This window comes from Zymoseptoria tritici, chromosome 15 (assembly GCF_000219625.1).
Source record: "Zymoseptoria tritici IPO323 chromosome 15, whole genome shotgun sequence".
NCBI classification, from domain to species: Eukaryota; Fungi; Ascomycota; class Dothideomycetes; order Mycosphaerellales; family Mycosphaerellaceae; genus Zymoseptoria; species Zymoseptoria tritici.
Window position 1 is genome coordinate 230,750 of NC_018204.1, and position 12,908 is coordinate 243,657.

General features: G+C 54.3%; 4 protein-coding genes across 4 annotated transcripts; all 4 read right to left on the bottom strand.

Annotated features, from left to right (window-relative positions):
• Positions 1-418: 418 nt before the first annotated feature.
• MYCGRDRAFT_97639 (uncharacterized protein) lies at positions 419-1,318 on the bottom strand (the record flags this gene model as incomplete). The annotated part of the gene is made up of 3 exons (XM_003847335.1): positions 419-649; positions 735-775; positions 1,219-1,318. 3 exons carry the CDS (start codon positions 1,316-1,318, stop codon positions 419-421), a joined length of 372 nt encoding a protein of 123 aa, XP_003847383.1.
• A 1,252-nt stretch (positions 1,319-2,570) lies between these two features.
• Positions 2,571-3,907, bottom strand: MYCGRDRAFT_97640 (uncharacterized protein; the record flags this gene model as incomplete). Its single annotated transcript, XM_003847334.1, has 3 exons — positions 2,571-2,705; positions 2,936-3,363; positions 3,859-3,907. 3 exons carry the CDS (start codon positions 3,905-3,907, stop codon positions 2,571-2,573), a joined length of 612 nt encoding a protein of 203 aa, XP_003847382.1.
• A 1,661-nt stretch (positions 3,908-5,568) lies between these two features.
• MYCGRDRAFT_97641 (uncharacterized protein) lies at positions 5,569-6,324 on the bottom strand (the record flags this gene model as incomplete). The annotated part of the gene is made up of 3 exons (XM_003847333.1): positions 5,569-5,681; positions 5,780-6,222; positions 6,305-6,324. 3 exons carry the CDS (start codon positions 6,322-6,324, stop codon positions 5,569-5,571), a joined length of 576 nt encoding a protein of 191 aa, XP_003847381.1.
• A 3,790-nt stretch (positions 6,325-10,114) lies between these two features.
• On the bottom strand, positions 10,115-11,890 carry MYCGRDRAFT_97642 (uncharacterized protein; the record flags this gene model as incomplete). Its single annotated transcript, XM_003847332.1, has 1 exon — positions 10,115-11,890. The coding sequence occupies one exon, from the start codon at positions 11,888-11,890 to the stop codon at positions 10,115-10,117; it is 1,776 nt and encodes a 591-aa protein (XP_003847380.1).
• Positions 11,891-12,908: the final 1,018 nt, after the last annotated feature.

A 12,908-nucleotide genomic window follows, 5' to 3' on the forward strand; every position in this document is an offset into this window, starting at 1 on the left:
AACAATCGCAGGTCCAAGACTGAACGAGTGAAGAATCATCCTTCGGGATTAAACGATCAGCTCTGCGGAGGACCTCCGCCGCCTTACTCTTGCAAAGACGTGACCGAAGAGCGGGGTCTCGAAAGAATCGCTGTTGTTGGCCTTGCAAGGCCTACTTGGGAGTGTTGACCCATCGTTGAACCAGAGTCCGACCTTCCTATGCCAGAAGGGGAGGAAAGGATTTGCCGGCATCAGGCAGCGCCCACCATTCATTCCCAGCTCGCTCTCCACCACTCCAGCCTCAGGAAGGATCATGAAAATTCTCGCAACCACCGGGCTCTTGAGGAAGGCTTTTCGCCTCCTCCTCCCGCTCCCCCCGGATCTTGGTCATGGCTTTCTCGGCTTCGGCGAGCTTGTGTTGGAGGTGAGATATCTCTCCTTAGGTCTTCCGCAGCTTAAGCACGTTGCTCGTGGCCTGTTTTGCCTCCTCCTCCCGGTCTCCACGGACCCGAGCCGTCGCTTGCCGCATCTCAGCAAGCTTTGCATTATGCAGCTTAGAGATGTTGCTCTGGGCCTCTTTGGACTCCTCCTTTCGCTTTGCCGTTATCGACTCCTGCTCCGCTCGGATCTTAGCCATAGCTTTCTCAAATTCCACAAGCTTGCGTTGAAGCTACGACTTGTCCTCTTCCATCTTCTGCAGCTTAGGTATGCCGTCTTCCTTAGTCCGCCTAAACCCGCGCCAACGCTTGCCTTACCTCCGCAAGCTTTGCATTCTCGGCTGACAACATATCGCACCCTTGAAGCAGCTCAGAGTAGGTCTTGCCTAGCTCCTCTCTTAGCTTCGTGATCTGCTTTTCAAGCGTCGACTTATGTTGGTTTAATCTCCACCACCTCTTTCTCCTTCTCGCCAGCCATCGTCTTCTGCTGGCTAACCATAACCCCTAGCTGTACCACCTTCTTCTCCATCTCTCCCCTCTCCAAAGACCTCTCCCTCGACTGCCGACTCTCCTTGCACGCAACCTCATACTTCGCCCGCCGCCGATCACACTCCCCCCTGCGACTCCCCAATAATCATGTCCGCCTTCTTCCTGAGCGAAACCTCCAGATCCATTCGCGGCGCGGTAATTAGTAGTAGTAGTGGTGGTGGTAGTACTAGCAGTCGACCCTCCCCGTCCGATCAACCCCTCCACTTCGCGCGCCAGATCCGCGTTGCGCACCCGCAGCTCGCCGTTCACGTACCGCACGCCGCGGAGTTGGTCGTGCAGCCCTTCGTAATAGCGGCGTCGCGCTCGCAGAGGAGGTCGTGGTAGGAGGCGGAGTCGTTCTGTAGGCGTTGCATTTAGAGGAGGAGGAGGAGATCTTCCGGGTAATATACTAGGGTTAGGGTTCGGTTGGCACTGTTCCCTCGTCTTTCGTGCGCGTCTTTTCTTGTTTCTAATCTCTTCTTTGCCGACAGAAAAAAAAAAGAGAATTGAAATGCACACCTCGGTGTGGTAGTCCTGAGGAAGAAGGAGACAAAAAAAAAACGCTGGTAGGTCTTTGAGCAAACGAGAAAAAAGCGGCGAGGAAGAGAGGAGTAGAGTAGGGTCCAAACACCCAGCGAAAGAAAAGAAAAAAAAAAAGTCTCTTCGCAGCATATTCGTTTTTTAGCCCTCCCTTTTTTCCCTGCCCGCTCGCCACAACAATCTCCCGCATGCAATTTGAGACAACCCCGACGGCGGAGAAATCTCCTCCCAAGTCTCAGTCAGCCCCACACAGTCCCGTCCCTTCACGACCACACAAAAGGAAGAGAGAAAGAAGGCCGTGGCGATGCGACATCCAAGAAGAAGACCAAATGAATCCTCCTTGCTCACCCTCGCTTTCTCGGTTTCGCTTTTCGAGCACGGAGGAACATGTGTGTGGTTGGCGGTGTGCTTTCTTCTTCTGTAGTTTCATTATTATCGTCGTAGTCGTTCATTCTGGGTAGGTCAACGACGCTTACGATTGTTCGGAATCGACTAGAAGGGGTGGTGTAAGGAAGGATGAAAGGGTCGAACTGAGTTGAAAATAAACTATAAACAAATAAAGAATAAAAAACAAAACATGAAACAATATAGAATAATAGGACGTCCCCGTAATGTAGTTTCGGGAAAACGAGAGAGAGAGAGAGAGAGTTGCGTGTAAACATATGTGTAATCTCACTGCCCTTTCTCCAAAACCCCTTCTTTACACCGACTACCTCTCTAACCTACTCCTGCTTCTTCTTTACACTACCGCTACCGCCCCACGACGCGCTTCATCCCTCCTCATCGCTCGCACATATTTCCTTACTACCCTACATACGTTCTTCATCGCCACCTTCCGTGGCCGGACTAAGAATCGCATCCGAAGGGCTAACATATGTGCCGGGCTGTTTATTCTGCTCCGCAATCTTCTCGAGCACCTGCTTGTGCTGTTCCGTGTCCAGAGACTTGTTCTGCTGTTCCGTGTCCAGAAACTTGTTCTCCTCTCCAGCTGCTGAGGACTCTGGGTTGTTTTGTTGCGCGAGTTGTAGGTTCGAGTCCTTCTCGGAGAGGGCAGAGGCGATCGAGTGCCACATAGTGAGTGGTCGGTTATCTGCGATGGCTGAGGGTCTCGTAGTGCGTCTCCTTGTGAAGTTGTGTTGTCGTTCGTAGGATGGAGAAGCGAATGGCAGGGTCTCTTTCTCCGCGGTGGCTGAGGGTCTCGTAGTGCGTCTCCTTGTGAAGCTGTGTTGTCGTTCGTAGGATGGAGAAGCGAATAGCAGGGTCTCTTTCTCCGCGGTGGCTAAGGGTCTCGTAGTGCGTCTCCTTGTGAAGTTGTGTTATCGTTCGTGGGATGGAGAAGCGAATGGCAGGGTCTCGTTCTCCGCGTGTCCTTGGTCGTCGTCTTCGTCTCGAGCTAAGGTGGCGCCGACGACATGGAAGAAGCTCGAAAGTGCTATTGCACGCCTCGGTACCGCTCGTAGGGACTTGACGACGCGGGAGACGGCGAGGCTGGCGCGGACGATGTCGGGGTAGCACTCGTCCCTACGCGTGCGGAAGGGGTGGTGGCAGACTCGGGAGAGGAGGGTAACGAGTTGGCGGAGGGGACCGGGGAAGCAGTTAGAGTGGTAGAAGGCGAGTTTTGTTTCGAGGTCCAGGCAGAATGCCTCCAGACGGGCGCCCGTAGCGGCGGTGGAGTCGCTGACTTGTCGGCATTCGCCGACGACGGCGGTCCAGCTGGCGCGGTGTTGGGTATAGCGGTCTTGCTCGTCGGGTTGGAGGTCCGGGTCGGAGAGGGCATCGAGGTCTTTCTTGAATTCGACATCGCGGAGCATGGCGCGGAGGATGTCAGTGTCCACTCGCAGGGTTCGCTCGAAGAGGGCTTCGAGGTCGTGCAGCACCGCTACAAAGGACGTGCAGATGCTGACGGGCATCGTCGAGGAGCAGAACCGGGCTTGCTGGAGCTGGTCCTCGTAGACGGAGCTGGACCCGATGGTGCTGAATTCGTCAAACGCGCGCTCGTGCGAATGAACTCGGATTGAAATGGGGAGGTGGACGGGAACGGTTCCGGTGCCGGTGTTGGGCGAGCAGCTTCGTTACTGGGGAGGAGTTGCCAGAGCATGAACGCGATCACGACCACCACCACACCGAGACAGGCAGTCCGTTCAACGATCGCCGCGACGGAGTAGGCGCTACCCTCCTCGACGCGAGGAGTCGGAGCTGGCCAATCGGCTGGAAACGGTGGACGGGGGCAAGTCCATGGCTTGACGGTCGAATAACGCTGTAGCAGCGTTCTACTTCTCGACCGCGGTGTATGTCGTTAGCGTGTTGTCGGTGTGGTCATCGGTCAAGCCAGAAGAGCTGTGCGACGTCTGCATTCCGGACATGGTGGTCGTACTCTCCGCTCGTCCTTGCGGTCGTCGTCGTCGTGGCTGTGCTTGTTTCATGATGGGGGGGAGTGAAATAGACAGATCTGTGATGCGGAGTGTGTCGAGGTTGGAGTGTGTCGAGGTTGGATATGTCGAGGTCGGAGTGTGTCGAGGTTGGATATGTCGAGGTTGGAGTGTGTCTGAATCTGAAGAGTCTGAAGAGTCGAGAAGATTTCGTACGAGAAAAGTCCTGTCTTGTGGTGGTGGAGAGTAGGCGGGACCATGCCAAGCCAATCCACGATTGTCTTGCCAAAGTGAATCGTTTCCTCATACACCCATCCATAGAGCGAGAGACATGGCGCCGATTTCGGGAGCAGAGACAAGTTCGATCCAAGGGGAAAACTTTCGGTCGTCAACCTTGTGACTTTGTGACTTGGCTTGGAAATCCTCCGAAGGTGTGTCTGTCGAGAGCCTCTGCGCGGACCGCCTCACTTTCTCGTCTCTCTGCCTCTTCCTCGTCCTCCTCGTCGAGCCCGCTGCCGGTCGGTCTGTATTGCTGTCCATGGCAATGGCAGGCTGCTTCATCTTTTAACGAGCTCCAGTTCCGTGTGGAGGAGTGTGAATGATCCAAGCACTCTGACGCCTCTTCCGCGGTTGGCCATCTCGACCTTCACGACGTGCGTGCCGTATCTTTTTCTCTTCTTCCTGGTCTCCTTCCAACCAATCCGACTAATCTATCCATGGCTGTTCAATTCGGAATGTGCCATCGAAAGCGGAGAAGGTGTGCGATCTTGTCGTTTCGGTCGGCAATGGTGGGAATTCGCGGGTGAGTTTCTTGTGAGTCGAGTCCATGTCGGCCAGCATCAGTCATGGAAGTCATGTTTGAGGCTGGATGCTTGGAATAGGACGGAGGAGAGAGGTGATGATTGCAAGTGGAGTCGATGATTTAGGTTGGATTCGATTGAGGAATGGATGGAGAGAGGGAAAATGAGATTTTTGATTTGGCCATGATGGATTACCAGAACTACGGATGTCGCCTGAGGCTGGAAGTTCACAGAGTTGTCGCTTGTCGAGTCTTGGCAGCTTTGAAGAAACACCTTTACACCTTCAGGTCTGCGACATGGAAGTCGGAGACAAGACCACAATAAAGTACACAGTCCTCATCATCACGGTCTGGCAGTGGCAGTGATGATGGCTTTGCAGGCTTCTTGAATGGCACTTCCGGAATGCTCGACGATGATTGTATGGGCCTTGAGTGCGGATTGATCCCAGTGCTCTCTCCTTGACGATGCGAAGGCTCTTGAAAGCAAAAGACCAAGTGCATCAACGCTGGCAGGACATTCGTCTCGACCGCATGGCGCACCTCGTCGGCTTCATCCGCTCCGGCGTTCTTCAAAGCCCGCCCTCATTCTTCAAAGCGTATGCCTCCTGAGTCGGTCCGCACCCACAGACTCGAAATTCTCAATCAACGTAGAACGACTCCAATACGACCACTTTGCCGGTTTTTTCGCCTGCCATCGCATCGTGGGTGGCAAGGTGTCGAAAAGGTGAAGTCAGCAATTGTCAGGCGATCTGAACCATGCAGTTCCAGGATCCTCCACCATCAGCCAACACTCCACCATCTGCAACACCATTGGACGACCAGCTTGACCAGGGAGAGCCGCCTCCGACCACGACTACGACCACGACAACAATACGATCCCCTACCGATCCGCCGATCATCCTCTCCGCCATCCGCCTCACCCAACCTTCGCCGCAGCACCACCCATTGCTCCCTCCTCCACCCGATTTAACCCCCCAAACCGCGGGATGAAGACGACAGTGAGGAGGAGAGGCATGAAGAAGGACATTGCTGGTGGGGTCCAGCACAGCAGTGTTTTCACATTAGCCAATTATATACGCCGACATCATTGGCTGCGGTAGGTAGGACAAGGTACGGCTACCCAATACCCACGTCTTCACGAGAGTCGTGCCCTCCCCGTTGCTTTCTTCGTTTTTCTCCGCCGATGCATACGCAACGGACAGATCTCCCGACAGTCTCGTTGTCCTCCGCGATCAACTCGATCTTCAGAAAGCCTTTGCCGGCAACCTCCGCCCAAACCTCGACTTCCAGCCTTACACTCCCAACGATCGGATGTTGAACTGCACCAGCGGCTCCAGCGCCGTACCGTATGGCTCGATTGGTTATCACGCGGACCACATCCATCAAGGATCCAGCCTTCCGCAGACTTCTGCGCCGTACCTCGCTCAGCGGAGCAGTCCAAACCTTGAGCGTGGGCTCCCAACTGCCTTCCAAAGCGTCTCGGGAAAGACGAAGGGAATTCTCTACGACAGACAGGGCACACTCGACAAATAGGCTTACTACAAGCGGAAACCTCGCTGTCCGGTATGTGCTACGCGATCTAGTATAGAGAGCATCCATTCGCACCTGGTCGAGGCCCATGCCGCTTCATCGGAGACGTCGCCTTTGCTTACGCTGATGGATCCAACAACATTTTGAGACAAAGTGGCCGAGGATGCCGACTGTCCGCTCTTAATAACTCTTTAGGAGGCAGATCTACCTACTAACGTAAGACTGCTCCGATCAGACTGCCGGCACTTCTGTACAGAATGTGACACGGAATTTAACTCTCCACTCGAGGTGCACCTCCACGCTGCGATCAAGGGGCATTGAGAAAAGACCGTTGGCAAAAAGACCGTTGGCATAGACAGCTCATCGAGAAGAGAACTACCTTGTCCTTAGAAGACAAGTGCGTCCACTAGTACGTGGGCATGTCCAGCTCCATTCTTCGCAAACTAATGCGTTCTCTTTCTAGACTCTGAGAAGGTGTCGGCACCAAGACCGTCTCTTCCTGCCGATCCATCCACTTCCACTCCACGCCCCGTCACCGCCACATCCGCCGACACGCCTTTGCCGCAATCCGCCATGTCCGTCCCAAGGGGTACTGCAATTGGCTACGCCGCCTTTAAGCAATACGATGAGAATGGCAACGAGATTAAGCTGAGAGGTCGACCCTTCGGCTGGCGCAAAGACATCCATTTACGTGCAGCCGCTAGCCTTACGCCCGCGAAGGCTGGCTACAAACCGATGTCCTCCGCCTCCCGTCTTCGTTAATCCACGACCGCCGCCTCCACATCTCCTAGCGCTTATAGTTGGGAAGGCACTTGGAAACATAGCAGATTGTGAGATTGCGAGGCGCAAATCGCCACGAGAACGAGGGTGACGGGAGACCTAAGGTCTTTCGTAGGCAGTGGAGATTAAGCAACAAAGACGGCAGGGCGGAGGAGGAGGAGCAGCGGTACATTCCCTTTTGTGTTGATGCGATCCATCCTGTCCGTTACTGCTAATAATACGATGCCTTTCACATCGCCCGGGCGCTCTTACCGAGCCAAATCTCGTGCAACACCCACCCTTATACATCCCGCCGACGTCCTCCTAATCCCCTTCCACCCTCATTCCCAGTCATCTCTCGCAGCCGCTATCCCAATCATCTGTCAAAACCGCCACAAGGAAATCCCAACACAGCTCTATCCCCTCCACCCTCTCCGCCCACTCCGGCCAACCCCAGCGCTCCACATACCCCGCCAAGCCCTTCCTCTTCACCGCTTCCACACTCGTCGCATTCCTCTTGACGTTCGGCCCCAACGTCGCCCGATCCCCGCCGAGCACGACCACTTTCGTCGTGTCCCTCTCCTTTTGCAACAGACTCCACGTCTCATGGCTCCAACGCGATTCCGGCAATCGCGGGTCCCGCAGCTACCACTCCATGCAGCCCAGGACCTGGTCGAATTCGTCTTTGGCGATCGACTTTGGGGTGTGGGCGGTGAGGTGGCCTCTTCCAGGAGAGCGTTGTGTTTGTGCGCTTGGTGGACGGTGATGCCGAGGTCGTGGAGCGTGGGGGTGTTGATCGGGAAATCGGGACAGGGTTATGGGGTATGTGCAAACTCTGGCATGCCGATCAGCTGCGACGCCAGACCGGCTGCTTCGGTTCCCATGGCTCCCAGAGCATGACCGCACTATGCCATCTCCTCCGGTTCTTCGATGCTCGCAGCTGCACGCAGAGTCCTTGGACTCTAGAGTATAGCCTGGCATCAAGATCAATGTAGGTGGATACATACCGCTGTGTAGGCAAACGGACAACTTCAAGCGGAAGCAATTCTTGCAGCCGTCGACATAACTCGTGTTAACCTACTCCTGCATGCGACCAGAAGGTACTATAATCGAGAGCAATCGATGGCCACCGCCAACCAACCGACTGTGCCGGCAAACACTCTTACCAGCACGTGAAATTCACGACTAGATGCACGGTTATTCCCGTCCACAGCTTCGCTTGCTACAAGTGTTAAGTGGCGATGAACGCAGTCATCGGGTTTGGTATGAAGTCGTTACATAGGACGCTTTCGATAGAACGGTTGTCGTAAATAACTTGCGGCAGGACGGACACTTGCAGCGACCTCCTACGTTGGTCTTGCCGTCCTCGACCGGATCAAGCCCGGTCTTATTCCTGGGAGACCTTCGACGCCGATACACCGATCGCCAACTCTTGTATATCTCCACACCGTTCGGGTTGCGTACCGAGAAAGTCAGTTCATCAATATTGCCCGTTGGGGAAATATTTGGTCGATGGAGACAGAGGCGCCAACTCAAATCTCCACTTCGACCTTGCTAGACCGGTTAGGATGTACCTCGAACGAAAGATGCACAAGACCACGAGGCCGCAGGCAAAACTTCTTACGATTATACGCGGTGATATATGTCTAGCACCAAATGCAACGAAAAGACTTGTGAGACTCTGCTGCATTCCATTCAAGACTACGAGGGCCTCCAAGCGACGACAGAAATACGGACTTCTCCTCGTGAAGTGTACCGGGCAGGGTACGAGCTGCGACTCACAGCAGAGCTCTTCCTAGCCTCGTGAGCAGTCCGTAAGCAGGATGACAATGAATACTGCCGTACATACGGGTGCTCGAAGCAATACCGACGAAATGAAAGCATCGGAGTGTGCCTGCACTCGAGCTTCAATAGCGCATGGTGCACGGTCGCCTCGAGCAGCACACTCTGCCTTGCCACTCCGATCCGGAAATACCTCTCGGTCGATATTCTACGAGAACCGTCTCATTCATCTTCAGATCTACCACTTCCTCAGTGAACCACGACAGGTCACCGCCGTTATGTCCAGTTCCCTGGATAGCAAGGCACGGCAAGGCTTAGTAAAGTAATGCTCCGATTTCGACGCACGCTGAAGACAGTTTTGCTCTATCGTAGACACTAATGCACCGAATTCCAGCTCCATGTCAACGAGCCAAGGAGACAGGATGGAGAGACAGCTTACACACACTTGCGGACATGGCAAAGGGTCACTGAGCTCGAGCAGTAAGTAGCAGCGACTTCTCTGCTGCCGTTCCGCGTCTCAACCACCGACATTGAGGGACCTCTCGCCAAGGGACTCCAAGCGAACTTCCTCCTTCCTGGCAGATTCCCGATCCTCCGTGCATCTGGCGTTCGCCGATGTATCAGTTGTGCCATGTCGTTCGCCGGATCGTTTCGTCTCGCTACATTTACTCCTCATCACTCTGCTTCCTCGCCTTGCTCTTGCTCTTCTTCTTGCTCGGCTTGTTGGTTCTTCCTGGAGTCGCAGGGACATGGTCATCATGACGAGGATCTTGTTCTTTCCAAGCACGGCCCGAAAATCCAGCGTCGAAGGCACCCGGCAACACCGGATATGCAGGAGCCTTGCCCTTGTTCTGCTTTGCGAAAGCGTCGATGGTCTGGTCTTGGATGTGAGCATGTCTTCGCGACGTGTGGCGAGAATGCATGGGCTTGGGTAGATCTCCGCCGTCGACCAGGCTGAGTGGGCCGACTGCGTGCTTTGATGGCCGCTATTTCACATGCCTCTCCAAGTTGTCCTCAACGCCCGTCATGAGAACATTCTCGTTGTCCTTGGTCATTCGGTCGATCGTGGTTCAGTTGATGCATCCGCCGAAGGAGTTCAGGATGACTTTGGCCATCTTTCTGTTCAGCTGTTGACGATCTTCTATCGGGTAAGCCGGTGTGACATCGAACATGTCGTCAACGATGCTGGATATCGCCTTGATCGCCCATCTCTCCGGCCGGCCACTCTGGAATGCACAGCATGCCAGGTCGAATGAGGACTGTTGTTTCCTGCTCTCCTTCGGCGCCTTTTTTGTTTCTTCCGGCTTCAAAGCCACACGCACTCTCTCCTTGTCCTCTTGACGTCCCTCCTCCTTGCCTGCTTCGCATTGCTGGTTTCTCCAAGACAGCCTTCACTTCACCAGCTTGACAAGTATTCGAGCCCATAAGCGACTAGCCAAAGCAGGCGTGTTATAGCTGTTGCGAAGGTAGGCAAGGTGTTGGTGTAAGCACCAAGGTATCTTTGGATACGGCGGAGGTGTGTTGCGGCTGTAGCGATCGTAGACGAGGCGGTGAGAAGGGTGACAAGCCGTCGGGTTGCTGCTTAATGGTAAAAACGCCAGATGGTGCATAGTTGATGCACGAACTTCTCGGCCGGCGCTGTGGTGAAGAGATATGAGGCGAGGGTGCCGAGCCGTCGATGCCGTTGGGGTGGCTGGTGGTACCCACGCCGGATATTTCGTGGTCGATGCACGGAAAGACGCCGTGTGAAACCCCATGTTTTCGCCACGCCCAGCCATATGGTGAAGAGAGATCAGGCGAGGGCGCTGAGCCGTCAGCGCCGTTGGATTGGCTGGTGGTACAGGCGCCGCACGTTGCGTGATCGATTGGGATGCTATGTTCGCCATGCGCACATTCGAAGCAGGCTGTTGCGTTCGGAGGGATTGTTCGAAAAATGATGGCTTGAGCAGATCTGGCGCTCCCCAGGGCGGACAGCTCTCCTGGAGTTCGGGAGGTGATTCGTCTGGTACTGGATCTCGGACGGTGGTCGATGGGGTGAAAAATCGATGGCAACGGATGCTGGTGATACAGACCTCGCCAATATCTTTCGGCACGATGGTCCGTAGAGCCAAGACGTCACCGAGCTCCGCGAGCCTGCCCTCGACGAATGTAGTCGAGCCGTCCGAACGCTCGAGATTGGTGATTGTACATCTGTAGAACTTGAGCGGTCCGAGTGAAAGTTCCAACAGCACTCGTGACTTTTTTCCACCCTCATCTTCAGCTTCATCATCGAAATCGGCATCATCGTCATCGTCATTGTCATCAACCTTGTTGTCAACCTCCTTCGCACCCTCAACCAGGCATCCGAGATCAACCGCATTGAAAGTTCTGCCGTCTAAGCTGTGAATGCGAATAATATGTTGGTTGTCTTTGGTGGACCTGTCCAAGCCATAAAGCCTCGAATCCCAGTGAAGACGGAAGTGCCGATCGCCGAACATGAGCCCCAGGTCCTTGATTCTGGGTGCGCACAATTGCCGGAAAAGATCCAGGCAGCGGAAGGACGAGGGAGACCGACAGACGGCCTCCAGCAGCGGACGGATGTGATCGAGCTCTACCCACCATGTCAGTGTCTTGCGTTGCTTGTGCAGGGAAAAGATCGCGCGAGCGTCCTGATGCGTGAGTCCGAGTTGGGTCAAGGAGTGTACAGCTTCGGTACGTGGCTTATCGCGCCAACCTGGATTCATGTATGCGACTCGACAGATATCCGGGCTCGAAACCTCATCCTCACGGCGCCATCCGCCGGGAATACGATGCACCACAAAGTACCCGAGTGTTCGAGTTTCGAGCGGTGCAGAAGCGCACCACGCCGTGATGGTCTCATCGCGTTCGGGAAGATACCGGGATCGTAGGCCAGGCGGACAGTCGTGGACTTCATCCTGATCGTTCCATGGATCTCCAAGCACATGCCAATGTTCTCCTTCTGGTGTTTCGCCGATGCTGAACTCGCCTTGTTTGTTCCCTACACGTTTGAGCTCCAGATCGGCGTCGATACCCAGAGATTCGATAATAAGCCACTGCTCGTGACTGTTTGTCGTCGGTGGCGGATAGAATGCTGCGTTTGACGGGGGAGCGGGATGGCATAGTGGAGCGCGAGCACGAGTATCTCCATCACCCGTGGCCTGGCTCATCCTGCGCAAGGTGGATATCGTGTCGAGGACTTTGTAAATCGTTCACTTACGAGCTTTGTCGGAGAAGAAGGTTGAATAGTAGAAGAGACAAAGAGGCAGAATTACTAGTATGCGGGTGCGGCTGCGGCTGCGGGTGCGGGTAGGATAATCTGAGCCGCCTGGCAATTATAGTAGGTCGCAAAGAATAGTCAAACTACCGGCAATATAGCCGGGACAATAGAGCGTGTAGATAGATTGCAAGAGTCTGCCAAAAAGAGGTTTGTTTCTACTGTTAATTGCAACCCACTGTCTAGTGTAGCTCTAAGCTTTCGCAAACAAGGAGAGTATCGCCCGCTCACTAAGCAGATTGCCTCTCCTATCTCTGTAGGACATTGAACGCTATGCATTATCCGACGACCTCATTGAGACGTATAGCATCGACAGCGGGTACGGACATCTTCCCTCAGCTTCTAGTTCTATAGGAGAGGACTCAGCACAAGCATCGCATCATGCGACCATGTCAATGGGGCTTTCATCTCGGACAGCTAAACAACCTTGCCGTAAGAGAAACATCAACAGCCGACGCAGACAAAGAAAAAAACCTTCTCCGTATATGCATGTCGTCTATAGGCAAACAACGATAAGACTGCAGCAAACATTAACGCCGACGCAGACAAAGAAAACCACCTTCTCCGCATATGCATGTCGTCTGTAGGCAAACAACGATAGAGATTAACTTAGCATAGAGCAGTCTCGTAGACTAGTAAGATCTACAACACAACAAGTTTTATTTCAACAGATCGTCCTTGCACGGGACACGTTTTTAATTAATCTCAACTCGTTATGTCGGTGGCTTGGTTCCAGGGCCGGCGAGCGCTGGTCCTCTAGCGTACTCCGTCCAGGCTGGGACAAGAGCGAGCATTAGCTCAACATCGCTTCACCTTCGGTATCCCGGCGGCGCAGCACAACGTGTTTTTCGTTTTCAATCGTCGTGTCCTTTCTACGATGGGACGGGAGAGGGAGAGTTGTCGGCACCGCT